Raw genomic sequence first — 27,257 nt, forward strand, 5'->3', positions numbered from 1 at the left:
TGATGTTAAGTATTTTTCTTTTTAAAAAATTCCTTAATGTCTCAGTAACTTCTGTCTTTCCTCAAATCATTCTTTCTGCCACCTTGCCATCTGCTGTTAACTGGTCATCTCATCTGTGGTGGACATCAGTTGGTTTTCTTGGTCCTCCTTAGATCCATACTACCTTAACATCACTTCATTTTTTCCTCAGGAGAACTACCACACTTCCATTAAGGTCTGCCACATACACATGCATAGGCAAACTGCACAACTCCAGAGGATTCATCCATTTAGATTGCTGAATAGTACCTGCTGAAATTGAGCAGTGCCAAACCTATACAACTGTCAATGGCAGCCATTGAATGATGGGCCAGTAAGTTGCCCGTCCCACTCCTGGCCTAGGTGGAGCCGAGTCTGTCTGATATGGAAGCCTTGAAGCAATTGCCCATTCCTGTTGTGTAGATCTCTGGAGTTATCCTGGTTCTGGTTCTTACCAATTCCAACAAATTCCTTTTTTATGTAGCTCTTCAGAGATACTTTGTGTTGCCAACGAAGAACCCCAATAAGTCACAATCCACACCTCAAGCGTTCTTCAAACTGGAAACCAAATCACAGCAGAGGGTCTTGAGTGTTAAAACTAAAGCTAGTCTTTGTTCGTTATCCATCATTTAGTCACCCAACAATTATTTCTGGATACCTGCTATGTGCCAGGCACTGTTCTAGGCTCTGGGAAACAAGAGTGAAAAAGCCCAACACAGTCCCTGCCTTTATGGGATCTGCCTATTCAGAATCTGGTGAGGAAGACCACAATATTTATTAGCCACAACTAGCTATACCATTTCAAATAGCTATAGAATTCCAAATTGTAAGGAGCTCTGTGAGGGAAAAGAATGGAACGCTGTGTGGAAGATATTTTTAAGTAGATAGCATTTATTTTAGGCTTGCGAAGTGCAAGCACTTTCTATGCTTCCTAACGATCACCCGAACAATGCCGCAGCTTAAATCCGACTGTAGGTCCTATTTCACAGATGCAAAAACAAAACCTACACTAAATAGAAAGATATATCATTAATAATTTATAAATATAAATAGGGTCTTTGCCAGGACCTGGAACTTTAAATACTAAAACTGGGGCAGTCCTGGGCAAACACGGACAAGTTGTCGTTCTAATAAATAACTCCGCTAAGGTCACACTTTGGGGAGTGGTGGGGTGAATGCTGACTCCAGATCTAGTTTGACTCCAAAGTTCATGTACACAGTGACCACCCCACAGGTGCCCTCTGATGTGAGCAGTCTGTGGAGAAATGGAGGCGAGCAGGAGAGGCTGAAGGCAGGTCAGCGAGAGGCTGAGGCAATGGTCCAGCAAGAGATAGGAGTGGAGATGAAATCTCCAAACAGTTCGGATCCAAACAGTTACTCCCATCAGTAAAGGTTTGGATCGGAAGGGAGAAGGAGGCAGAAGTGGGATGACTCAAGGGTTTTGGCTCAGGAATGGAGAGGAAGTGATCTGGGGAGGAGGACGATGATTCAAATCGGCCATAGTGCGTGTATCATCCAGGTAGAAATGCTAGAGCACAGCTGGAGAGGAATCTCAGAACTAGAGAATCCTCATGGCTTAGCTTGTCAGAGCCCAGAGATGAGCTGGAGATGAATGCCTCAGGATCAGCCAGGCTTTCTGGGTTGCAAGCAACAGACATTGACTCAGACTAGCATAAGCAAAAAGGGGAACTTTTTAATGAGGATTTTGGGAGATTCCTAGAACCGAGTTAGAACACAGGTGGGAAATAGGGCAGAATGCGTGGCAGGAATCAATGACATCTGGTGGGGATGTCACTGCCACCACTGCGCCCAGACAGTGGATGTCCTGCTGCTGTGGCTGCTTCCATTGCCACTGAATAACGGGTACCACCGTTGCTGTTGCTAGCGTAAATAAAATACTCCTGCCTCCCCCGTGCCCCCTGTGCATTTGTATCAGTTGCTGAAGATTCAAGTCCTGGGCATCTGATTAGCTGAACCCAAGTCACATGGCCCACGCCCCAGGTGCCAAGAGAAAAGAAACGCAAGTATCTGGCTTTTCAGGTTTCCTTAGTGGGAGAAGGTAGCCTGCCTTCTAGCAAGATTTACACATGGGTGATTTCCCACGTACAGAAAGGATGTTCAGAAGTCAAGGAACCAAAATGAACGGATGATAATAAAATGTGTAGTACAACTTCTGCAGCTGTCATGTGCACCCATGCCATTGTATACATGATGCTCAAAGAAAAGTCCTGCAATGTACACAGTTGTCCAAAAGTGGCCCCCAAAAGTTCTCACAGGGCTGCCTGGGCATTGAGCCAGCCAGGTCATGGAGGGGGAGTGCCTCCTTCTTAGTTTCCATGAGACCAGGGGCCCTCTCCGCAGGAGAAGAGGCTGTACCTTCTCATAGTTCCCAGTGTCCCCAAAGGCAGGTGCAGTGCCCAGACAACTCCTGTGAACCACAGGCATCCCCAATCCCTTCTGCCTGGTGCCCGGGCAGTTTGTTGCTTCCCTTCCTTGATGAGGCTGCTTTCACAGGCTCCCCCATAAGAAGGGAGAGTAATAGGTGTGGGATCTCTCCACTGGAACACAGCCTACACTGTGAGTCCAGGAAATCACTCGTGCCCTCATTCCTTTCTGAGGGATAATGGTGGGATGGGGGATCTGCGCATTTTCTTCTCTCCCTAACCCTCAACTTGAACTTTACTATCTACACAATAAATCTTATGTTAACCCGTTCTATGAGATGTCTCTGAATTTCACCTGAGTCTGACAAACGGGGCCCCCGAAGGGACCACCTCACCCTAACAATGCTTTGCCAAGGTCTTAGAGCAGTTGGGGCTACCTAGAAAACCCCCTGTCCTCTCCACCCTAGTTTCCATCTCTGACCTGTCTCCCTACCTGTCAATGCTATCTTCTTTGTTCTGGATCCTTTGGTACCTTAAATCCTTCTCTTTTCTTTTTTAAGATTTTATTTATTTCTTTGAGAGAGAGAGAGAGAGAGAGCACACAAGCACGAGCAGGGGGAGTGGCAGAAGGAGAGGTAAAAGCAGGTTTCCCACTTAGCAGGGAGCCGGATGCAGGGTTCCATCCCCGGAGCTCGATCCCGGACCCTGGGATCATGACCTAGCTGAAGGCAGACGCTTAACCAACTGAACCAGCCAGACACCCTAAATCTTTCTTTTTAGAGGAAAAGCTTTTAAGAACTTCCCATCCAGGGTATTAAAGAGGGCACGTTTGGCGTGGAGCACTGAGTGTTATGCACAAACAATGAATCAGGGAACACTACATCAAAAACTAATGATGTAATGTATGGTGATTAACATAACAATAAAAATTAAAAAAAAAAGAACTTCCCATCTACACGGAAGTTTCGGGTTAACTTCTTCTCCCAAGGAAATGTGCATATCTGGGAAAGACAACACTTAACAACTTCAAATAAACACCAACCGTGGGTTGCTGGCACATGTAGAGAAAAAATGTAAGATTTTTGGGGGGAGGGAATGTCCCAGATTCCCTTCAATGAAAACATGGAGACACTGCCTACAGGTAAGGCTGGTTCCAGGAGTCTTTTTACAGTCCTCCCTCCCTGCACTATGAGGCTGGGTGGTCCTAGAAACCTGGACCCAGGCCACAGGCCCAGAGGACTCACACCCAGTTAGACAAGGCAGGTGCATCCAGCACCCACCTGGCTGCCTCCCCGGGTGCATCAGTCAGGATTCCAGTGCCAGGCTGGCCGTGTCCTCACTCCCTCCCCTGTTAGACTGGGAGCTCCAGAGAGCAGGGGCCCTGTTGGCATCATCTCTGTAGTATGTGAAATGCCCCGCATGAAGCAGGGCCTCAACAAAGTCATGTGTCACCATCAGCGTCAGGAGGGAGGCAGCATTTGATGTTTATGCTGGCGGAAAAAATAAAAGCCTCCCTGAATTTTTAGGAAGAGTGCACACAGATTCCCAAGAGACCCCTGGTGATAACTCCTACCCTACTCAATTTCTGCAAATGTTCATCCACCCAGGCTGCCATTAGGCCACAGAGTATTTTTGTGTAAATTATAAAAAGGTGCCTCCCTCTTAGATTTGTATATTTATTAAACTGGAAAATTGTTTTACTAAATATACAAATCTAGGCTGTGATGTGAATGGCGACCCCCTAGGGTTGTGCAGTGTACAACCTGCACACCGCTACTAAACAGCCCTGGACACCATTCCCTCCTCCACCACTCCCTCCTCAGTGGAGATAAAGTAGTGGGTCTTGCCCTCAGGTGTCAGGATCCCCTCCCTGTCTGCACATCACGCTCCCTGGTTGCTTCTAAGAGCCCAGTCTGATCTGGGAACAGTCTTTGATGACACTGTAGTCCACAGGGGTGGCCTCCTGGGGAGGGAGCTGGGCCGCCTGCCAGCACTGAGATAGTCCATGGAAGGCCTCCCGGAAGCACTGAGACATAAGGGCGTAGATGATGGGGTTGACTGCGCTGTTCAGGTAGACGCAAAGGCGGCAGAAGAGAAGGAAGCCACGGTTGAGGTAGGGCGGGCTCAGGAAGGAATTCACCACCACCAGGGGGCTGTAGGCCAGCCACAGCAGAGCAAAAACCAGCACCACCACCGTCAGCATCTTGGTGACCTCCCAGGTAAGACAGGAAAAAAGGGACGCATGGGTGCCGAGGGAGAATCCCAGTTCCTGACCTCTCTGCGGGATGCAAGAGGAAGAAGCCAAAAGAGCATCCAGGCCTTTGCCAAATGGTGCCCTCACACATGCCCCCCTTCAGCCCCATCCCCAGCTAGAACACTGCTGCGCATCCTTCCAGGCCCTGCTCAAGTCATTTTCACTGGGGGACTCCCTCCCACTGACACACACCAGCCCCCAACTCACCTCTAAAGCCCTTGGACAGGCCACCATTTTTACTGGCAGCAAATTCACGAATCCACGGCCTTCATCATGGCGGAACTTGCAAATTCGCGAATCCACGGCCTTCATCATGGCGGAACTTGCAAATTCGCGAATCCACGGCCTTCATCATGGCGGAACTTGCAAATTCGCGAATCCACGGCCTTCATCATGGCGGAACTTGCAAATTCGCGAATCCACGGCCTTCATCATGGCGGAACTTGCAAATTCGCGAATCCACGGCCTTCATCATGGCGGAACTTGCAAATTCGCGAATCCACGGCCTTCATCATGGCGGAACTTGCAAATTCGCGAATCCACGGCCTTCATCATGGCGGATCTTGAGGATTAAAGAATGAATGCAGGTAAAGAACACAGAACAGTGCCAGGCAGGCCCTAAATGCCCTGCAGGGGGATTGCTGTGGCAAACCCATCTACTGCTACTATTACGAGTGCACGGAGTTCAGAGCCAGGAGCAGCGGGGTTACCATCCTGGTTCCACTGATAACCAGCTGTTTAGCTTGGGTACACCTCTCTGTCCAGCTCAACCCCTTCTCCCCAACATCCCCGGCCACGAGCTCTCTCCCTTGTGGTGCTTTCACTGCACCCCACTCCCCACTCTCCCTCCAGCTCTCCTTCCTGCCTTTGCCCTTGACGGCAAGTCATGCCTCACTTCCCTCACCTTCCAGCCCCCAGCCCCTTTCATCCTTGGCTTGCACTTCCCTAACGGTGGAGATGAAGTAGAGCCTCCTAGAGGTGGTACACTCACTCTGGAAGGTGTTTCAAAAGATCCCTCGTTTTTAAATTCCAGAATGAAAAGGTCACCAGGGGGCATCAGTCAGTGGGAGACAGGGACATCCCTAGTATCCTGGGGGAGGACAGCAGCACACCCAGGCCCACCCACACCTCCGGAGTCCTCAGTGACTCCTTCAGAGACCATATCTTGTTGGGGGCGGGGGGGCAAAGTGCACTTACTAGAGCTTAAATTGCCTCAGTTGTCTTGGCATTGCGCTGGTTCTGCCCAGAAACCTCTGGATACATAGAATCAGCTCTGAGGAACGCTGGAGAGACAACTTTCTCATCAAGGAGGAAGCTAGCCTGGAATGTTCCTGCATAAGATTGCTTCTCAGAGTCCAGGAGTTTAGTTGCTATGAGTGACCTCTCCAAAGAGGCTCGCCCTGACTAAATCAATAAGCTGCAGGGCTGTAATATTCTCCAGGAACCAGAAATCTCAGGAATTCCCAAGTCAGTCTTGACTCCTGATTTTTACCAAATTCAGATTTAATTCTATTCCATTTTAGGTTCATTTGGGGGATAAATACTGGATACCAGTGTGTGGGCACTGGAGCCAGTTTGCCTGGGTTCAAACCTTGGTTCTGACACCGGTTCTGTCACCTGGGGCAGCTCCTCTGTGACTCAGTTTCCTCATTTGTCAAACTGAGATGGTAACCGTACATACATCATGGAGTTGTTACAAAAACTCAATATGCTAACTTGTGTAAAGCATTTAGACTAGTGCCTGGCACATAGCAAATCCCAATAATTGTTGACTATTGTTATTTGCAGTAGTATTCTCCACCTTGCTCTCTTAGACGTTCTGCTTTCATTCCATACCTCTCCCCTCTTGCCGTGGTACATGGCGTTCTGCAAGAGCTCTCTTGGGCATCAAAGAATGCTCAGTCTTTAGACTGCCCACTGTCAAAAAAGACATCGATGCTCCAAAAAAACAGTAATAATAGGTACCCTACATTGAACTCTTACTATGTGCCAGATTCATAATATCTGCTACCATCCACTGAGGTAGATGAGCACTATAATTATATAATGACTTCACATCAAGGCTCAGGGTTGAAAATCAAGGCTCAGAGAGGTGAAGTGACTTACCCAAGGCTACACAGCAAGGCATTAACAAAACTGGGGGTTAGAAAGATCCCGGTCTGGAAGACTATTTTCACCAGCAGAGAAGTCTCACCTAAAGCATAGGCCAGGTGGGAGCTTGAACCTAGCCCTTTTAGGCTGAGTGGGAAAGTGGTAAACAGAGAAGTAAATAATTGGTGGGAGGCTAGGAGGGGCATTGGTCTGGAGCCTAAGGTGGTGTTAAGCCTACAGCCAGAGTGAACTTTCCACACCTGCTCAGCTTGGGTCCTGCCCCCTTTCCTCTAAAACCCACCTGGAGCTAACATGCCTGCAAGCAGGGGCAGTTTGGGGAGGCTGGAAGAGCCCCCCAACAGTGCACCCACCCTAGGAGGAAGGGAGATGTCACAGATGGTCCTCGCCTGGCTCAAGAGTGACTCAGCAGGGGCGAGGTGTCCTCCCCCCTCTCTCGCCAGCTGAGGGTGTGGGTGGAAGGCTGAGGATAAAGGACCAGTTGGGCTTTGGGAGCTCTCCTCCCACCCGCACCCCTTGAATACCCTTAGGAGGCCACACTGCTGGAGTGTGGGTGGAGGATATAAGGAGTCTGGACACTTGGGTTCTCGCCCCAGTTTCCTCCATGGGTCACCTTCTCACTCCCTTGTCCCCTCTGAGCCTGTTTCTTTATCCATTAAAATAGGTGTGAAACCTCCCAAATAGGGGTAATAGCAGGAATGATCAAAGAATCAGGCACACAGTAAGTGCTCCATAAGTGCTGGGTCTCTCCTGACCTCACTACCACCCATCCCTCTCTTAGGCTGGCTGGCTCTCCGAGTCCATGCAGGCAGCTTTAGGGTCAGATGTGGTAAGGACTTGGGAAAGTCACTTCTCCTCTCTGAGTTTCTGTTTCCCCATCATTAGGAGAGTACCACCAGGGCTGTGGCGCTGGTTGTGAAAGTTTAGTAATAACCAATCTTAATTGAACATTTAGTTTGTGACATGGCTTCACAGGGGCTAAAGGCTTCATTCACATGGTTAATCCCATTTCTCACCACTCAATGTGGTGGGCGCTGTCATTACCCCATAGAGCAGAAGAGGAAACTGAGGCTCAGAAAGGCAGAAGTGATAGCTCCAAAATCAAGCCTAGTAAGTGGCACGACAGGGATTGACACTTGAGGAGTTTGACTCCAAAAGGGCCCAAGCTTCCATCCGTCCATCTGCTGGCTCAGCACAGCGGTCCCAATGAAGACCGAGGTCCCCACCTGCTTTCCGGAGTTGAGGGCGCCTCTCTTGCCGCTGGAGGAGAAGCGCCGCTGGCCAGCCGGGGGGCCCTGGTGCGCAGAGCCCGAGTGACCCCGGTCGCCAGGAGGCAGCGGCCCCACAAAGAGGACGCGCGCTATGAGCACGTAGAACGGGGTGGCCAGGCCCAGGGGCAGCGCATAGAAGAGCGCGAAGTCCAGGAAGTAGATGGGCGGGTAGAGAGAGCGCGACACGCGGTAGCCGCACTGCACCTGCACGCCGTCGGCGTAGGCGGTCTCGCGTGTGTCCACCAGGAAGAGCCAGAGCCAGAGCACGCAGTAGGCGCTGGTGCCCAGCCACACCGATGCCGCGATGCGCTTGGCCCGCGCCACCGGGCACAGAGTTTGGGCGCGCAGCGGGTGGCGGATGGCGAGGTAGCGCTCCACGGTGAACGCGGTGATGGAGCCTGTGGACGCGTTGATGCCCACGTACTGCAGATAGGTGACACCCAGGCAGCCTGCGTGGCCGAAGACCCAAGCCCGGGCGGACGCCGCCTCGGCTACGGTGGGCACTCCCGCCACCAGGAGCACCAGCAGGTCCGCGGCGGCCAGGCTCACCAAGTAACAGTTGGTGGGTGTGACCATGTGGCGGCTCCGGAGCACCACCAGGATCGCCGTAGCGTTGCCCGCCACACCCACGGCGCACACGAGGGGCACCAGGGTCAACGTCACCGCTTGTACAGCTAGCGGAGGCCAGGGCATGGTGCCCAGGCCCGACGCGACCGCGCGCTCAGAGTGCTCGGTGTGGTTCTCCATGCGCTTGGGTCCGCACTGCACCCCGAAGGCAGTGGCGAGTTGGGGGAAGTACCCCCACTGCAGAGGTGCCTTCTCGGGATCTGGAGACGCTCTCCGTGCGGGAAGTTGGGGGTCCGGCAGCTGCCTCCTGCTGAACAGGTTGCTCCAGCTCCGTGCAGGGTCTCACTGTCGCCGCGTAGGAGGCTGGGGACTCGGAGGAGTCAGGAGCAGGAACCGGGAGATAGGCGCGTGCTGCTCAGTTTCCAAGACGCCTTTTAAGTCTAAGTTGGCGCGATCTTTCCCGGGGTGAGGTTTACTGCAGGGATGCGTTGTAGACTGTAGCGTGGAGCTCCAGGAGGGCCCTGGGCGCGCAGATGCTGCCCCCCTACAGACCGGCTGCTGGCGCTCTCTCAGGTCTTACCTCCCCTCTCTAGGTTCGCGGGGCTCAGGACTCTGATCTGGGGTGTCCGGTCAAGGAGGCACGGTGCGTGGTGTGGGGTCTCCGCCTCGCTAGCCTTTCTCTTTGCTCTGCTTTCCGCGACCACCCGGGCGGGCTCCTCTGCGGGAGTTAGCGTGTTTCTCCCCTGATACCGCTTAGCTGATTCTGGTTGACCCGGTCCGGCACCCGTTCTTTCCCACCGGCTCCTGCACCGCACCCTGGGCACTTGCGGTCAGGTGGGGGGATGCAGGGTGCGGTGGGGAAGGGATGCTAAAGGCAGCAGTGGTACGGGGAGCCCTGCTTGCACGCCAGTTTCTCTCGTCTACAGGGGCGGCTCCGCGGGGCAATGGGGGAGGAGTCGGCCACCCGCTGGCTTCTGTTCTCAATCCAGAAATCCTATCTTGTTTTCACTGGCAGAAACCTCAGCCCTGCTATTGACAAATGGCCATCCGAGCCGAGGCCCAGAGCTGCTGGGAAACGGAAGGTATTTGCCCATCTGGACTTGGGTTGGTCCTGTCTCCTAAACTCGCATCTCCTTGTTACTTTTCGCTTTCTCCTGCTAACCTCTCCCAGTCTTCTTTTCTTCCTCCTGCAGAAGATCAGGAAATTGGAAATTCTTGGCAGGTGTGCCCCGCCCCCAGAAGGATCTCTCCTATTCTAAGACTCTGCCATTCACAAGGCACAAACCAGTGAGGAATCTTTATAGCTCCGTGTCTGCTACAGAGAAGGCGCCTCATGGTAGTTAAGCGAAGGAAAGAACTTGTTTCTTCACCAGAGAAAGCTTCCTGAAGGTGAGATCCACTGAACTTCATAAAAAGCATAAAGGCTGCTTTCTAGGAAGCCCAGCTCTGTACCTGCGCCAAGCAGATGCTGTGGAATTTTTTGCCGCTTCCGATCCATCAATTATGCTCTATAAAAATTATTTTTCATCTGTGAGATGGGCTAATAATGATAGAACTCATCTGGGAGTGTCCTTGGAAGGCTTACATGAGGGACAAAGGAAAAATGTACGCAAAGTGCTTAGCTGTGCTCCACAAGGGGGTGAATGTATTAGTGATGACAGTGATGATCTATCCCTCCCCGCCCCCCTCCACCCACTCAGTCTACAGATCTGATAAATGGACAAAAATAAATGTTGGGGAACTTGGCAGGGCAGTTTCTTGGGGGCACAAGCCAGGGTCCAGGACATCCCTGACATGGCCACGGAGTCCCCATTCTTACGCCCCCCCCCATACCATACCACTTCTCTGCCCTATACACTTCTCTGGGATCCTCAGCAAGAACAATAGCAAAGCATCCGACTCAGAGCCAAACACCATGCTATATTCATTATCTCTATTTTCCCTAGCCCTGGCTGGGCAGGTACTCTTGGCCCCATTTTATAGATGAGGAAATTGAGGCCCAGAGGGGAATGATTTCTAATGTCATGCAGACCAGGGCCAAGCAGGAAGCAGAACCCCAACACTCTCCTTGTCCCCACCCCAACCCCAGCCATCCCTTACTCAGCTCTTTCCAAGGCACCAAATGCCAGTTAAGCCCAGGTTCCTCCTCCCCAGTCTTTCCTCCTCCACCCTGAGTGTGGTCCAGAGCAATCCTTTTAGCCATATTAAATGCAAGCAGCTCCTTGGGCTTCTCTCCCTCTAAGCCTGCCAACTCAGCTCTCTCCCCTGCCTAATTGAGCTGTTCACTTGCCAGCAACAAAGGGCAGTACTTGGCAATGAACTAAGTACATCTCAAGTGGCATTCTTTATTTTCCCATACCCTACCTCATCCCTAGTCTTCCTCATCTTAGTAAAGGCATCTTGGTAATGCCACCAGCTGCTAAAACCTCCACCCATTTGTTAAAACCAAATATTCAGGAATTACGTCTCTTTCTCCCTCACTGCTGGCATCCAGTACTTAAGGAAGTCCCTCAGTTCTACCTCCAAAACATACCTCAAATTAATGCACCTTTCACCACTATGCCCTGGACTGGCACTTTCCTCCATCCCGAACCTCTTGATAGGACAACAGCAGTCGCTTCCCAGGTTCTCTGCTACGTTCTTGCTCTTCACTCTATGGCCCATTCTTCATACAGTATCAAGTGATCTCTTAAAAATGTAAGCCACTCTCCTGCTGACACCCTTCAATGGCATTGTTTTGCACTTGAAATGAATCCAAACTCTTTCCGCAAGCCCCAGAATGCCCTGCAGGATGCGGCCCCTCCCCACCTCCCCCTCTTACTCATGATGCCTTAGCTAGACCCTCCGTCCTTTTATCTGTTTAACATGGTGTGATGGTTGGATAGTGTCCCCCCAAAGTTCACATCTACCCAGAACCCCGAAAGTGACCTTATTTGGACATAGGGTCTTTGCATGTGTCATTAGTGAAGATGAGGTCATCCTGGATTAGGGTGGCCCTAAATCCAATGTCTGATGTCATCGTAAGAGAAAGGAGAGGGAGATTCAGACACAGGGAGATTCAGACACAGATTCAGTTCCATAGGAAGACAGAGGCAGAGATTGGAGCGCGGCAGCTACGGGCCGGGGAAGAAGTTGGGGAGAGGCACGGGAACATTCTTCCCTTGAGCCTGCAGAAGAGCATGGCCTTGTGGACACCGAGGCTGCCGACTTCCAGCCTCCAGAAACTGTGAGAGAATAAACTTCTGTTATTTTAAGCCCCCTGGTTTGTGGTGCTTTGTGGCAGTGGTCTGGGAAAGCTAATGCACATGGCAAGCACCTTCCTGCCTTGGAGCCTTTGTCCTTTGTACTCTGTGCACGATTTCCTTCAGCTCAGTGCCCAGCCCAGATGCCCCCAGTCATGGGTATGTGATTCCTAGGGTGGGAGGGAGGGTGATGCTGGCTGGTGGGGTAGTAGAGCCTCTGCTCGCTCAGTCACTCAATGAACACCCACAGAGCACCTGCTCCCTGCTGGGTGCTGGGGATACGGCAAAGAACAAGATAGCCACTGACTTGTTCACTCACACATTCATTCGTTTACTACTCATGCATTCATTCATTCAACACATATTGCTGTGGGCCTAGACACATTGTGGAAGTTTCTAATAATGGTCCAGATTGTTTGTCATTGCTTCCATGGGAGGTGGGGTCTGTGGTCCCTTCCCTTGGATCTAGGCGGACTTGTGACTTCTTCAACAAATAGGGCATGGCAGAAGCAATGCTGTGTGACTCTGAGACTAGGTCCTAAAAGGCCACCAGTTTCTACTCGATTCTCCTGAAACACTCATTCTTGGATGCTTGCTTTGGGGACGCTCCTTCTTGGTACCCAGATGCTACAAGAAGTTCAAGCCACAAAAGCAGCCATGTATAAGTACTTTGGTCAACAGTTCAGACATGATATCTCAGCTCAGCTATAAGACATGTCGGTGAAAAAACCCCCAGATTCCAGCCCCCAGGCGCTTGAATCACTGCTCGCTGAGGCCCAAGACATTGTGGAGCAAAGACATCCATCCCCACCATCCCGTTTCACTTCCCAACACAACCCATGAGCATTATAACATGGGTGGTTGGTTTTTGTCACTAAGTTCAGGGTGGTTGTTACATAACAATAGATAACAGTGGGACACCTGTGGATCATGACTGTCGGCAATTGTCAGGAAGCAAAGACTATCAACGTTGGAAGCGAAACCCATTCAACTGATTTTGTGTTAAGGACTGATCTGGGTCCTGGGAACGAAAGGCCAGCCCTGTGAATTAGGCGGAGTGGGCATGAGGGTTCTCATTTTACAGATGAATAAACAGAGGTGGAGGGATGAAAAGAGATGAAGTCATCTACTTGGTGTCCCACAAACAACAAGGGGTGAAGTACGTATTGGAACCACATCTGTGCAGTAAAACCCTCCGCTGGACTCTGTCCTTTGGGAGGCACTTCCGTTAGGAGACAGCTGTGAACACAAACGACTCGGCGCCTGGCCTCCCAGCACTTAAGGTCCAGTAAGGGAGGAAGGCAGCAAACAAAGAGACCATTAGACTTGCCGTTAAGAGTTTTGGAGGTGGTATAGCGGTGCGTATTGGAGAGCCAGATGCAGTCTGCGGTGAGGGCGGGGTACGGAATTCTGGGACTGCCTCCCCAAGAAAGTGACATGTCAGCAGAGCCGCTGGGACCCTCGTTCTGTTGGCCCAACATTAATTCTGTCCCAAACAATTAACTTAAGCTACCAGTTTTCCTTTTTGCCCAGTACCCACAAAAAATACATTTCAGATAGCACCCCAGGACACACACACACACACACACACACACACACACACACCTGAAACAAGGTCTACAAACTCGTGCTTAATGCTTACCATGAGCAATGTATGCTGTTCTTTCTTTCTTTTTTTTTTTTTAAAGATTTTATTTATTTCTTTGAGAGACAGAGAGAATGAGAGAGAAAGCACATGAGATGGGGGGAGGGTCAGAGGGAGAAGCAGACTCCCTGCTGAGCAGGGAGCCCGATGCGGGACTCGATCCAGGGACTCCAGGATCATGACCTGAGCCGAAGGCAGTCGCTTAACCAACTGAGCCACCCAGGCGCCCAATGCTGTTCTTTCTCTATTCTATTACATTTTTTTGTTGTTTAGAAATACTGGTTACACTCTGCTAATTTGGTTCCTGATCCACAGTGGTGATCCACGGTTTGGAAAACATCTCACCCAGCCTTCGTAATCCCAACCGCTTTACCCGTGATTGGGCTGGAATAGCAAGTGACTAATTCCAGTTAATGAGTCATGAATGGCTGTTGCTGGGGGGCTTCTGGGAAGGTTATATGCTTATATAACCAGTCCTAGAGGGAGGGAGAGGGAGAGAGCGACAGAGACAGATCCTACACAAACACACACAGCCCCGAGGGAGTGCCTCCTGAAATTTTGGGCTCTAGCTGCTTTCTCCCCTGATCTGCCTCCTGACCTTGGGTGGGGGAGATAGGGAGCACCATCCACACCACTCTCAGGGAAGGGCTCCCAGGTGGAGTCTGCTCCCAACACCTCCGGGGCAGCTCCAGAGGAAGCAGGTTGGGTGACTTTGGCCGCAAGTGCCTGGGACCTGGCACTGACCACCCAGGAATCATCACAGATGTACACAAAACCCTCTGCAGCCAGATGGTGGCCGTGCTGTCACCAGGAGGAAACACTTTCCCTGTCCTGTGACGACCAGGACAGGGAAAGGGTGAGGACCGGGCATGGGTCTGTGGGCGGGCAGCTCCACAGAGCACTTCCAGCCCCCGGCTTCCTTCAGATGGAGAGTGAAGAGGTGATGGGGTTGCCACCAAGTCACCCTGTCCTCAGTGAGAGAGCTGAGAGCTGCATGTAGCTCTGGCTGATTCAAAATAACATTGCCATGCTGTAGAGATTATTGCCATTTCTCCTTCCCCTTCTTCTTGGAGTAGCATCCAGAGAATGCAGCCTCCTCCTCCAGGTCCTTCCCAGATGAAATCAGAATCGCTCGTGCTCTTTGAAAGCCGAAGGCTTCACCTGGCTCCTCGTGTTCCACGGCAGCAGATTGTGTTTTCCGAGGGTGCTCCAGGGAGGTGGCCCACGTGCTCTTTTGCAATGTGACCTGGCCACTTCTGGTCAAGAGGTGGGGGTCCATTTCTCCACTCCCTGGAGTCTGGGTGGGCTCTGTGACTCTTTTGGCAGAAGTGACACTCACCCATTGCACGGGTAACCCCTAACTGGCCTAGCAGCTTCTGCTTCCCGCCTCTCTGAGTCCCAAGTTGCTGGTAAGATGTTCAGGCTGCTCTGTCCAGGCCACGTAAGGAGCACTGTGGCCCCAGACACTGAGTGGAGAGGCCACTGTGGATGGCCAGTCCAGTGGAGCCTTCAAAGGACCCCAGCCCCTGTCCCCCTCCACCTGTACTGATACAAGAGACTACATGCAGGAACCACCCAGCTGAGCCCAGTCAACCCACAGAACGGTGTGAGATAGTAATAAATCTTTGTTTTAGGTTCCTACTTTGGGGGTGGTTTGCTCCACAGCAATAGATAACCAAGAGCACCCACCCTACAACAAGGTGAGTGTAATAGAAGAGATTAGAACTCAGGGACTCTCTTTCCCAATTTAGAGATATTTTGATTTTGTTTTCCTTCCCCTTCATAATGGAGCCAGCAAGCGCTAGAGTGGGGATTGGAACTCAGCACTTGAACTCCTTTCCAGGGTCACGTCGGCATTTCCAGGTGGGCAGTGAGAGGGAGCAGTAGGGGACATGGCCTTCTCCATACCTGGAAACTTACTCTCTTGGCGCTCATCCCCAGGATGGGCCTGTGACAGCCAGCAGAGGGCGTCTGATACTGCCAAGTTTCTTAAGGTCTTTGACAACATGACCCCAGGGCCTGGGTCAAGGGAAATTAGCACTCCCCCTTCCCCATCTCTCTTCTTTGAAGTCATAGAATCTTTCTTGGGTAGGAGAAAAGTCAACGTTAATATTTATGACTCTGGGAAAATCCCATAGTCCTCTCTGAACCTCAGGTTTCTCATCTGTAAAATGGGCATAATAATGATCCCTTTGCCTGCATCACAGGGCTCTTGAGATAGAAGCGGGGAGCAGGTACCATCACGCAGAGGTTCCAGCTGCATGTTTTTCAGTCTCAAGACCAAAGAGTAAACGGATCCTGAGGCTAAGTGTGGGATTGTCAGCAGGGCTGGAATTAGCCTTTTTTCTGTCCTTTTAGACCTGGCACCCAACAGGTAATCTGGTGATGGGTTCCAGAAAAGAGTCTGGGCCTCAGAGAAACTAACAACCTCTCCATCCTCTTTTCTGTCCTTCAGAAATATCAGATTTGTCCCTACCTCAGTGCCTTTGTGCTTACAATTTCTCTGGCCTGGAATGTTCCTTCCCTTTCTCTTTGCTCACCTGGCTCCTGCTCATCCTGTCATCTCCATTCAAATGACATCTCCTTAGAGAGGTCTCCCCTGGCCACCCCATCTCTACGTGAAATTATCTTGTTTATTTATTAACTTGTTTCTAGAATGTAAGCTCCATGAGGAGCTTGTGTGTCCCTTTCACCACTCTACCACCAGAGCCCAGCACAGGGCTTGTCATGTAGGACGTGCTCGGTAAATATTTGTTGAGTACATGAATGAAATGTCGGTGAGAACTAAGGACGTATAAAAATGGAGCTGGACGCTTCTTCCATGCGTCTCTCACATGGAGTGAGGAAAGTTCTGTTACTCCCCTTGAAAGGAAAAGAAAAATGAAGTGCAGGGGGACTTAGCGATTTGTTTGATGTCACACGGCTACTAACTGGTGGAATCAGAACGGAAACATAGATCTTTCTGACGTCCAGGTGTCTGTTCTTTCCCGTATGTCCCACTTGCATCCCCTGGGCACTAGGGGTACCCATAAAGGTTGCTGGTGTCCCACCGTGAGCACCCGTACCTGAAGGCATGCCCCCCTCAGCCCAAGTAGGAGGCAGGCTGGAGGCTCCAAGGGAAGGAGCAGCCCTCAGCCAGTGACAGCTGACAGCAGAGGAGACATACCCAGACTTCCTCGGGGTGGGGGTAGGGGAGACCCTGAGGCGTGTTCTTCACCATCTTCCAGAAGTTCTGCAGCAGCCATATCTGCCTAGTGATGCACCTGAATCGGCTTCTTTCCCTTTCTTCTCTAGCTTCCCCACGCCCCTACTGGTGCTTCTTGGGATCACCTCCCAAATACATCACTACACTTAAATCCCTATCTCAGCCTTGGCTTCGTCCCAGCAGTATTGCTGCCTAACAAATTACCACACATGAAGTGGCTTAAAACAACACACATTTCTGATCTCATGGTTTTTGTGGGTCAGGAGGCTGTATATGGATCCTCTGACTTCTCTGCTTCAGAGTCTCTGACAGGTTACAATCGAGGTATGGGCGGTGGCTGGAGCCTCACCTGAAGACCCAAGGATCTTCTCACTGCTGTCAGAGTTGGGGCCTGTTGGACTGAAGGCCTCAGTTTCCAGCTGGCTATCGCCAGAGGTCACCCTCAGATCCTTCTATCTGGGCCTCTCCAACATGGCAGCTTGCTTCATCGAAGCAGGCAAGCCGAGAAGGCAAGAGAGAGAGCCCGCTAGCAAGATGGGAATTGCAGTCTCAGGGAACCTAATCACAGAAATGAGCCCCCACCACTTTTACCATATTCTGTTAGCTGGAAGCAAGTTCCAGGGGAGAATCACACAAGGGTATGAATGCCATGATTCACTGGGAGTCATTGGGGGCCATCTTGGATGTCTGTCTGTCATACCAGCTAGCATGCACCTAAAAGCTACAACCTCATTAATAAGTTATTAAGTAAGTTGCCATGTAATTCGGCAAGTTCTACATCTAGTCAAGGAAACTTTCTGACCTTGAGGTCAGAAAGGAGGCACGGCCAAGGATGTCCATGGCAGCGTTGTTTACAGTAACAAAAATTGGAAACCACCTGATCATCTACCAGAGGGGGAAATGCTAAACAATTCATTGGCATATCAGTGCCATCCAACGATGAGAAAGAATGAGGGAGGGCCGAGACATATTGCTGAATGAAAACACAGGCTGCAGAACTATACATACCACAATGTGCCACCCAGAACAACACACAACCTTATATATTTCCATGTTCTATTTACATATATTTACATGTGTAGACAAATATCCGAATGGTACCCTCCCAACTGATAATAGTGGTTGTGTCTATGGGGTAGGGAGGCAGATATACGTGTGGTGGTCGAAGGGGACATTACTCTCATTTGTTAAGATCATAGGCTCTGGAAGCCAGACCACCTGGATTTAAGTTCTGGCTCTGCAGCTTATTAACTGTGTGACTTTGGGCAAAACCCTTAACCTCTCTGAATCTCTATTTCGTCACCTCTAAAACGAGAAGAATAATACCATCTATCTCGTCTACTTTTGTGAGGTTTATTTTTCTTTAAAGACTTGTTTATTTACTTATTTAGAGAGAGAGAGAAAGTGTAAGCAGGGGGAGGGGCAGAGGGAGAGAGAGAAGCTCAAGCAGACATGGAGCATGGAGCACAGAGCCCAATGCGGGGCTCGATCCCAGAACCCTGAGATCACTACCTGAGCTGAAACCAAGAGTCAGGCGCTTAACCGACTGCCACACCCAGGTGCCCCCTTTTGTGAGGTTTAAATAAGATGATGTGCATAAAGCTTTCAGAGAGTTTGGGGCACATCTAACGGTGTTCTAGAGCCAGCCCACACCAGCTCCGGAGAGCAAACTGTGGGCCTCTCTGCCCCACTCCCAGGACACTCCCAGCACATCACAGGCACCCAACAAACACTAGCTGTTATTATCTTCTCTGCTCTAATTTTCGTAAGGACAAGGATTCACGTGTTACTTGTGCAATTTAAGAAAATGCGTGGGCGAGTCACTGCCTAAACAAGTCACAAGGCAGCTCTGTGGGAAAGGGAGCTGGGGGTGGGACTGGGTGTTGGGTGAGGCCGGTGATGGCCCTCGGGGACGAGCGCAAACACCTTTGGGGAGCGGGTGGAGAGGCAGCGGGAGTGTGGGTCCACTCCACGCAGCTGGTGACTCACACGCAGTGGCTGCTTAAGTTGAAACACTTGGCCTGGGAATATACCTCTTCCTGCTTTGTGGCTTTCCCTTTGGCTACCAGTCTGGCCCAAAGCAGGCAGCTCCCAGTACCTACCCATTCCCTTCTGCCAGCCCCAAATCTTCAGGAAGGAGCCGAGAACAGAGAGTGCACAGTCCTACCCTCCAGAGACCCGGTCATTGAACGGATTTTTACTGAGTGCTTACTCTGTACCCGGCACTGCTTCAGGTACTGGAGATACCTGTAGAGGACCAGACACTTAGTATGGAGTTTACATTCTTGCGGGGACCATATGAAACACACAGCAAGTAACAAAGAGACAGCTAAATCTATAAATGCATACGTAAGCTGATAAAGGATATTGATAAGTGTATTTACAGAGGCTAGGTAACAACTTGATATGATAGATCAGGGGTCAGCAAACATTTTAGTTAAAGAGCCAGATAGTAAATATTTCAGATTTTTGTGGGCCACACAGTCCCTTGTCTCAACTACTCAAATCTGCCATCAGAGACAATACTTTAATGGGTGTGACAATGTTCCAGTAAAATTCTGCTCATAAAACCAGGCAGCAGGCCAGACTTGGCTCACAGATTGAAGCTTGTCCACTCCTGAGATGGAGTGAAACTGGCTGGGATGGGACAATATGAGGTAGGGTGGTCAGAGAAGGCTTCTCTGAGGAGGTGACATTTGAGCTAATCCCTAAGGGATGCAAAGAAGCTCTCCATGCCAAGACTTGAAGGAAGTGTGTTCCAGGATGTGGGAACAGCAAGAGCATTGCCCCAAGGGCCAAACCAGCCTGGTGCTTCTGAGCACGTTAAGCCCATGCAGCCTGGGCGTAGTGAGTGAGGGAGAGGTTGGCTTGAGCAGGGCTTTGCGACCCAGGGCACATCATCAGTCAGGGTCCTGGCAGGAAAGAGATGGTAGTCTTAACGGGGAAACGAGAGTTTAATGAAGGTACAGAGATGGGGACTTGGTAAAGGGAAGGATGGTGAGGCTCTCAGAAACTAGCACCCTTGGAAGCTGTACCGTTCTAGAACCCAGGGACATCTACAGCCACCATCAGGGGACCACCCAGCCAGACAGGTGCTGTGGCTGCTGGTAATGGAATGTGGCCTCTGCCAAGTAGCCCAGAGGGCTGCAGGAACAAATATCCTGACATCTCTCTCCTCTCCCACTTTGGCTCGCCTGCCAGTGCCTCCCACTGGCTGAGCCCGACTAGAAGTCAGAGGCCAGGGGGGCCAGGGTGATACAATTCACGGAGGTACGAATTCCTGGGAAAGAGAAGGGCAGAGAATGATCTGGAGGGGACAACAGGGAATACCAAGCCCACAGGGGAGAGAGCTGGGGTTTTACTAGAACTTCGATGGGGATGCAGTCGCCAGATAAGATATGGATTACTCAGTTCCATTTGACTTTCAGATAAGCAACAAATATAGGTTTAGGGTAAGTATGTTTAGTATAAGAATGTCCCAAGGACATACTTAGACTAAACCTGTGCTTGTTATCTATCTGAAATTCAAATGGAACCGGGTGTCGTGTATTTTTATTTGCTAAACCCTGGTGACCCTGGATGGGAGATCCCCAGAAGACTTGGAAACAAAAGAGTAACATAATCTAATTCAGGATTTAATACATACTTCGCTTATAAAATCAAGAAAATTTTAGATGGCTAAATGTAAGAGGATTCAGGGGACATATTTTATAAGTTCTGGGAGCATTTAGACACATTCACCACGTGGAGTTTCCATCCACCAGGCAAAGCAGTGGATGCAGATGAGAGCCCGGGCTGACCCCCAACTGGCCAGGAGGAACCTCCAGTTGTCTCTGCACTTGCTTGTCTTCACTGTGCCGAGGCCTTTCCTGCTTCTGGAAGCCTCTTATGCCCAATATCGGCATCCCTTCCTTTCCACACCCCCACGTGGAAAGGAGGTCACATGGGTTGTTATGCAGGTGTAGAAACTGAGGCTCAGAGAGGTGAAGCAATCTACCCAAGGTCACACAGCAAGGCAGCAGGAGGACCACGGTGTGTGCGGCTCCCAAGCTCTTCCCCCTCCGCCCTACTGCTCTCTGTTCTTCCCAGTGACCAGCATGCCGGAGGCCTGTCTATCCGCGCTGGGTGGGTGCTGACAGACCCGGGTCTTGGGAGCAGGACGGGGCCTCCAGGGGCAGCCGCCGGCCTCCGTGCCTGCTGTATCTGCGCTGGAGCCGGGCGTGCAGGTGGCGGACCCTCCTAGCCTCCTGGGCGGAGAAGAAGGAGGCGGCGATGGTGTGCCGCAGGCGCCGGGCGTAGGTTTCCAGCAGGATGGTGGCGCCAGCCGCCAGCTGCAGGGCCCCAGCGGCCAGGGGCGCGGCCGTGTGGGGGCGCCGGGCGGGCAGCAGTGGGCAGCCCGGGGAGGTGAAGCGGAGCTCCCACTGGAAGGACTTGTGAGCAGAGAGGAAAGGGCTCTCCGGAGGCGGCTGGTTGAAGAGGAAGGGGATGAAGCCCAGGACCGTGTATGTGGCCTTCAAAGAGGGGAAAAAGGCCAAGTGAACAGAGAGACGCTGTCTCCATTCCCCGCCCCCCAGCACTCGCGGCCGCTTGCCCCTCTCTGCAAGATGGGCACAGAAGTAACCCAGCCTCCTGCCTCCTGGGCACCGAGGAGTAGCAAATGACATCAGGAGTCTGAAGCAGGCTTTGTGACAAACAAAAAGCACCGTACTATTACGTTCGGAACAGAACGCTTTAGAGAAAACAAACGGGTGCTACGGGCATTTACTCTTTGCTAAGCCCTTAGTGAATACTTTAGATGTCTTTTTCATCAAATGCACACGATCCTCTGAGGTTGAGCCCAGAATGAGCCTCACTGAAAAGATGGGAAGCCTAAGGTCACACAATGATGTGGCCCGCCCCGGGGATCAGTCCCAGCCAAGGTGGGTCCCAACATCCTGCTCCTAAGAATTAGGCTCTACAATTCCCTTGGGATATATAGGAGCAGGTGTAGGGAGGCAGGGAGGTCAGAGGTTAACAATTCAAACTTTGGAGCCAGACTTCTTGGGTTGGATCCTTGGTTCTGCCCAGGGCGCACTTCTCCGCCAGGCTCAGGGCAGGGGGCTCACAGAAGTATTTTATTCTCTTTTAAAATCAGAATAAAAACAAACTTTTAAGTTCACTTCATAGATCACACTGTCCCTCATGCAACTATCAAGAGCAGCCAGGGGCCAATACCTAAACAAATGACACGGCTATGTTCTAATAAAACTTAATTTACAAAACCAGGAAGCCCGAAGGGTTTGGCCCCGGGGAACATAGTTGGTAGACTCCTGATCTAGATCATTCGTAAGCCCTCCGCCAGTCTGATACATACAGCTGTGAGCTGTTCATGATAGCCACCACTGATTGGACCTCGCCTGTGTGGCATGGAGCTCCCTGCATACTTTTACAGAGGACCACATGTTAAGACTCACAATAACCCGGCAGGGTGAGGAGGATGGATCCAGTTTGTACAAGTGAAGAAAATGAAGCTAGGACACCTTGCCACTTAGGAAAAGAGTGACCTGGGGGGGGGGGTGTCAAATTATTTTCAAGTTGTTGGGTATCTGGATCCTCATCTGCCACAGGGGTGAGAATAGAACCCACTACATTGGGCTGTGCTGGGAATCAATGGAGCGAGTCTGTCTGCAAATGCCCCAGGGTCTCCTAGCTTCTCCAAGGGCAGGGTCTTGAAGCGAATAAAATTCAATTGCAAATCAAGTGGTTAACACACCCCACCCCTTCCTACAAGGAAATGACTCTAGTCCCGTCACCGCACTTACATCATACTTGACCGTGAGCGTGACAGGCACCGCCGGCAGCTTCTGAGCCCAGTCCACAGCCGCCTGAGCCAGCAGAAAGGCCACGTGGTCTGTGGCCACCATCACAGCTGTGGTCATCAGGAACAGGGTGAGCAGCCCCAGCCTCAGGAGGCAACTCAGCAGCTCCCCCTGGGACAGCCTCGGCCGGGCGGCCCAGAGCAGCCAGGCCGGTGGGAAGGCCACCAGATGTGTGGCCTGGGTCTCCGCCAGCTGCCAAGCCAGCTGCCGGGTCACGTAGATATTGTCAAACCGCAGGTCAGTCAGGTAGCGATGGAGGTACCAGCCCGAGTCCACCAGGAGGCCCAGCATAAAGAGCCCTGCGACCACCTGCTGGGTCCCCAGCACGGCCGCCCGGGCCAGGGACTCCAGGCCAGAGAAGTCCTCCAGCACCTGCTGGGTGACCCTGAGCATGTGAAGCTGGAACACAGAGCCATTGCCCTGGGCCTGCAGTGTCAAGCCCTGGCTGCCCGCTGGGCCAGCAGCGCCCAGAGCCCGGGACGCCGCGTGCAGCCAGTGAGTGGTGTTGAGCAGACTCTCCAGGGAGCCCTCTGTGACACATCTCAGCACCTGCCCCGCTGCGCCCATGTTGGCCAAGACGTTGGGCAGCACGGTGACGCCCAGGGTGGCAGTGCTCCAGGAGAGGAGCAGGCAGCGGCCCTGCTCCGTGCCCAGGGTAGGGACGCTGAGTGCAAACAGGCAGCGGGCAGGGGGCACCAAGCCCAGCACCAGGAAGACCAGGAGGCCCCAGACAGTGGCCACCGTGGCCGAGGGTCCCAGAGGATAAAGCAGCGAGGACACGAGCCAGTGGTGTGTCAGACCTGCAGCAGCGACAGCCAAGCAACCGCACAGGAAGAGCTGGGTCAGCAGCTGGCCACAGCTGGTTGGGACCTGCTGAGAGAAAGCGGCCCAGGCGGCCTGCAGGGGGCCGAGGGCCTTGCAGAGCCCCAAGTGCCAGAACCTCCACCTGCACACAAGGAAATGGAGGGGGGGCTCTTTCAGGAGGATGAAGGGTTGGATGTCGGCCCAATGCCCCTGATCCACAAACCCTTCAATCGCCAACAGGCTCCACCCCCTGAGCCACAGGAGTTGGCACTCTTCCCCTGTAGGCCCATCCCACTAACTCACCCCAAAGCCACAGGACCCAAGCAGAACTAGTCAGAGGCTGCCCTAGGATTATCCTCCCTGGACTTGTCAGGGAAGAGCCCAGTTCCTGGGGATGTGAGGATGGATGTCTGGGCTGCCTGCGTCCGTAATTCCAGGTTTGGGAGGGTGCCTTTCCCCAGGGAATGAAAGAGTCATGGAGAGAGAAGCACAGATGAGAGAGAGTAAGAAAGAGACAAACTCTGGAAGAGAGAGAGAGAGAGAGACACTGTTTCCCCTGAATTCAGTCTTGGTTGGCTTCCTGTGTCATTCTGGACATTCCTTCTCTGTGGACCTCAGGGTCTCCTCTATGATTTGGAGGCATGGGGAGTGGATAGGTTGACCACTCGGGAGCTTGTCTACTCTGTTGTCCTTATATTTATTAAGCAACTACTATATGCTCACTATTAGAGAAACAGGAATGAATGAAACGGACAAGAATCCCTGCCCTCCTAGAGCCTGCGTTAAAAAGTGATGGCAGAGGAATTCGTGAGAAGAGGCTGGGTTCTGGATACATTCTGTTGGAGGAGCCAACACAACAGGCAGTCTGAGAGGAAGAGGGAGGTCAAGGATGACCTTGAGGTTTGGTGCCTGAGCAACTGAAAGCACCCAGGTGTCGTCCGAGATGGGAAATAAATGACACGTAAAATCATTGATTTATAGATGACATTTAAAGCCATGGGGCAGGACAGAAGGAGACTCCCCGGGAGGGTGTGCTGGTGGGGAGGAGGACACTCGAGGACAGAGCCCTCGCCCCAGGCTGGGAGGTGAGAGGAGGCTGGGGAAGCCGGCCAGTACAATGTTCCAAGAGGGGGGTCGCCACGTATGTCAAGTGCCGCTGATGGGTCAACGAGGCTGAGGACCAAGCAATGACCATTGGCCTGGTAACTGCCTAAGGGGAGCTTCGTGGCATCTTGGGCCAAAACCTAACTAGAGGGGGCCTGGGAGAGACTGGAAGGAGTAGAACGTGAGACAGGAGCGTGCTGAATCATGTTTGCAGTAAAAGTGCACAGACAGGGTGCCGCGGCCGCTGGGCGGGGTGGGGGGGGGGCAAGATGGGAGAGACTCTAACAGGTTTGCAGATGGGAGAACCAGTCAAGAGGGGGGCTTGGATGAAGGGGAGGCCCCCTGGGGCGATCTTTTCGGTGGTGGTGGCAGCGGGTAAGATGGACAGTACAAAAGGAGGGGCGGGTGATGGGCAAAGCGTGGGCGCCAAATCTCAGTTCCTCTGATGCACAACAGAGAGGTGGTTAAGGGCATGGCCTCCAGACTGCCTGGATTCAAATCCCCGCTTCACCACTCACCATCTGTGTGACCTTGGTCAAGTTTCTTAATCTCTCTGTGCCTCAGTTTTCTTATTTCTGTAAGACATGTAATTCATGTCTGTGACGTGGGGGAATAGAAGTAGCATCTCGTAGGGTCACTCTGTGTCTGGGACAGAGTAAGGAGCAGGTGACCTGTTATCTGTCACGAGAGCATCAATACCACCAGGGGAGGGGCTTGGTCTCTTGTGCTCACTGATATAGCCCAAGTGCCTGGAATAGCGTCTGGCATGTAGCTCCCTAAATATTTGAAGGCTGTCCTAGGATTGCTTCTGTTTGCTCAGGGTGGCAGGAAAGTGAGGTCAGCATTGATGGAGAACATGCTGGAGGAGGCAGTGGGAGCTTGAAGGGGAAAGAGAGGGTAGAAAATAGTTGGGCAGGAGGTTGGGAGAGTTAATGAACCAGGGCAATGCTATCCAAGCTGGGCAGCACCAAAGACCCACTTGCGTCAGAGATGATGAATTAGGGCCTTTCTGGCCCCTGAGGGCATTTTCATTTAGGACTAAACCTCCTGCTATTGTAATAATGAGTATTCGGGACATGGTAGCCGTTAAAAGAATAGCGAATAATACAAATGATAGGGGAAGGGAAAACAGCTCTAAGTCATGCTGGAGGCCGAGGCGTGGGGGAGTGTCGGGAATGACGTGGAAAGCGGCTGCCATCTGCTGAGGGCTCACTCCAAGCCGCGCACGATGGCAAGCCCTGCGTGTGCATTTTCTCATTCAATTCTTTTTATTTTTTTTTTTAAGATTTTATTTATTTGTTAGAGAGAGATAGAGAGCACAAGCAGGGGGAGTGGGAGACGGGGGAGCCCGATGCGGGGCTCTATCCCAGGACCCCGGGATCATGACCTGAGCCGAAGGCAGATGCCTAACGACTGAGCCACCCAGGCGCCCCTCAATTCTTACAGCTATCTTGTAGACATTATTACTACTCTCCTTCACAGATGGGGAAACTGAGGCTCAAAGGGGTGGAGTTTACCCAAGGTCACGCAGCTAGGGAATGGCAGAGCCTGAGGCTAAGCTCATACTCATCATGCCCGACCACCGAGCGTTTTCTTGCCTGTGGTCCCAGTGTCCAGGGTCTCCAGACCTACCGGGTCCTGGCGCGGTGCTCAGCGGTCCCGCATGGAGCCCTCATGCTTCCCGAATAGCCGTGGGTCTGGATCAGGGCAGGCAGGCTGAGGCAGTGCTGGCAGGTGGGCAGGAAATGGGGAGAACTGTATTCTCTAGAACTTGGGAAAAACCCTCTTGCTTCTGCTTTCTGGCTCTTAACTAAGCCCTCCTGCTGGCTTTGTCCCGCCCCCCGCCTGGGCCCACCTCCCAGGGGGTTGGGCAAGCTGCCTCATCCTCCTCCGGCAAGCAGGGGTGGGTGCAAGTGGGTGCAAGGTGTCGGAGGAAAGAGCGTTTTCCAAGCAGTTATCGGTGATCCTGAGAGCAGGAAGGTAGAACTGCTCCCATTTCACAGAGGAAGAAACTGAGGTTCAGAAAAGCCATACCGCTCATTAGTGGTAGTGCCAGGACTAGAACTCTGCTTGGCTTCCCCTTGCCCTCCCCCTCCACAGTTGTGGGCCCCTAGAGGAGCCTGATCCCCAGCTCTGAGCGGTGGGAACCCACAGGAAACAGCTGGACCTCCGCTGAGACTCTCTTTCAAGTGTAGTGGCCCCAGTCCCCTCTCTAGCTGGCTTTCTGTCTTTAGCTCTGTTCCGCCCTACCTGTGTGACCTTGAGCAGGTGACCCCATCAGTTTCCTCCTTTTAAAAGAGAGAAATGATAGGAACAGTTAACATTTAACTGAGCACTTGCTAAGTATCAGACACACTTCTTGTTCTTTTTTTTAAGATTTTATTTATTTATTTATTTATTTATTTGAGAGCGAGACAGCAGGAGTGGGGAGGAGTGGGAGAAGTAGGAGCCCGATGCAGGGCTCAATCCCAGGACCCTGGGATCATGACCTGGGCCAAAGGCAGTGGCTTAACCGACTGAGCCACCCAGGTGCCCCACGCTTCTCAATTGCCTGGATGCTTATTTCCAACAACCCTTTGTGGTAGGTACTATTATTTCCATTCTTCAGTTCAGAAAACTGAGACCCAGAGAATTAAGCCCCTTGACCAAGCCACTCAGCTAGTAAGAGGTAGAGCCGTGACTTATAGCCAACGGTCCTGCTCCAGAGTCGACTGGTCAGCCACTGGGCTCTACTGGTGTGGAGGGAAGGGTTCACAAGCCTTGTGTTACCTTCAGATGCATCTGGCACTGCAAACA

At 51.9% G+C, this 27,257-nt stretch overlaps 2 protein-coding genes across 2 annotated transcripts; both read right to left on the minus strand.

The window, feature by feature from the left end:
* Positions 1–4,302: 4,302 nt before the first annotated feature.
* On the minus strand, positions 4,303–8,783 carry LOC114223153 (thyrotropin-releasing hormone receptor-like). The gene is made up of 2 exons (XM_028121926.1): positions 7,992–8,783; positions 4,303–4,614 (listed from the first exon to the last, which is right to left on the minus strand). The coding sequence occupies exons 1-2, from the start codon at positions 8,781–8,783 to the stop codon at positions 4,303–4,305; spliced, it is 1,104 nt and encodes a 367-aa protein (XP_027977727.1).
* Positions 8,784–19,919: 11,136 nt separating this feature from the next.
* Positions 19,920–26,137, minus strand: OCSTAMP (osteoclast stimulatory transmembrane protein). The gene is given in 4 exon segments (XM_088026657.1): positions 19,920–19,975; positions 20,693–21,206; positions 22,497–23,499; positions 26,094–26,137. Coding segments are annotated over 4 exon segments (1,617 nt in total).
* Between the last annotated feature and the right edge of the window lie 1,120 nt (positions 26,138–27,257).

The sequence above is a fragment of the Eumetopias jubatus genome, unplaced genomic scaffold (genome assembly GCF_037043125.1).
Source record: "Eumetopias jubatus isolate StellerSeaLion01/CBP00866 unplaced genomic scaffold, mEumJub1_p1.0 scaffold_9, whole genome shotgun sequence".
Classification (NCBI taxonomy): Eukaryota; Metazoa; Chordata; class Mammalia; order Carnivora; family Otariidae; genus Eumetopias; species Eumetopias jubatus.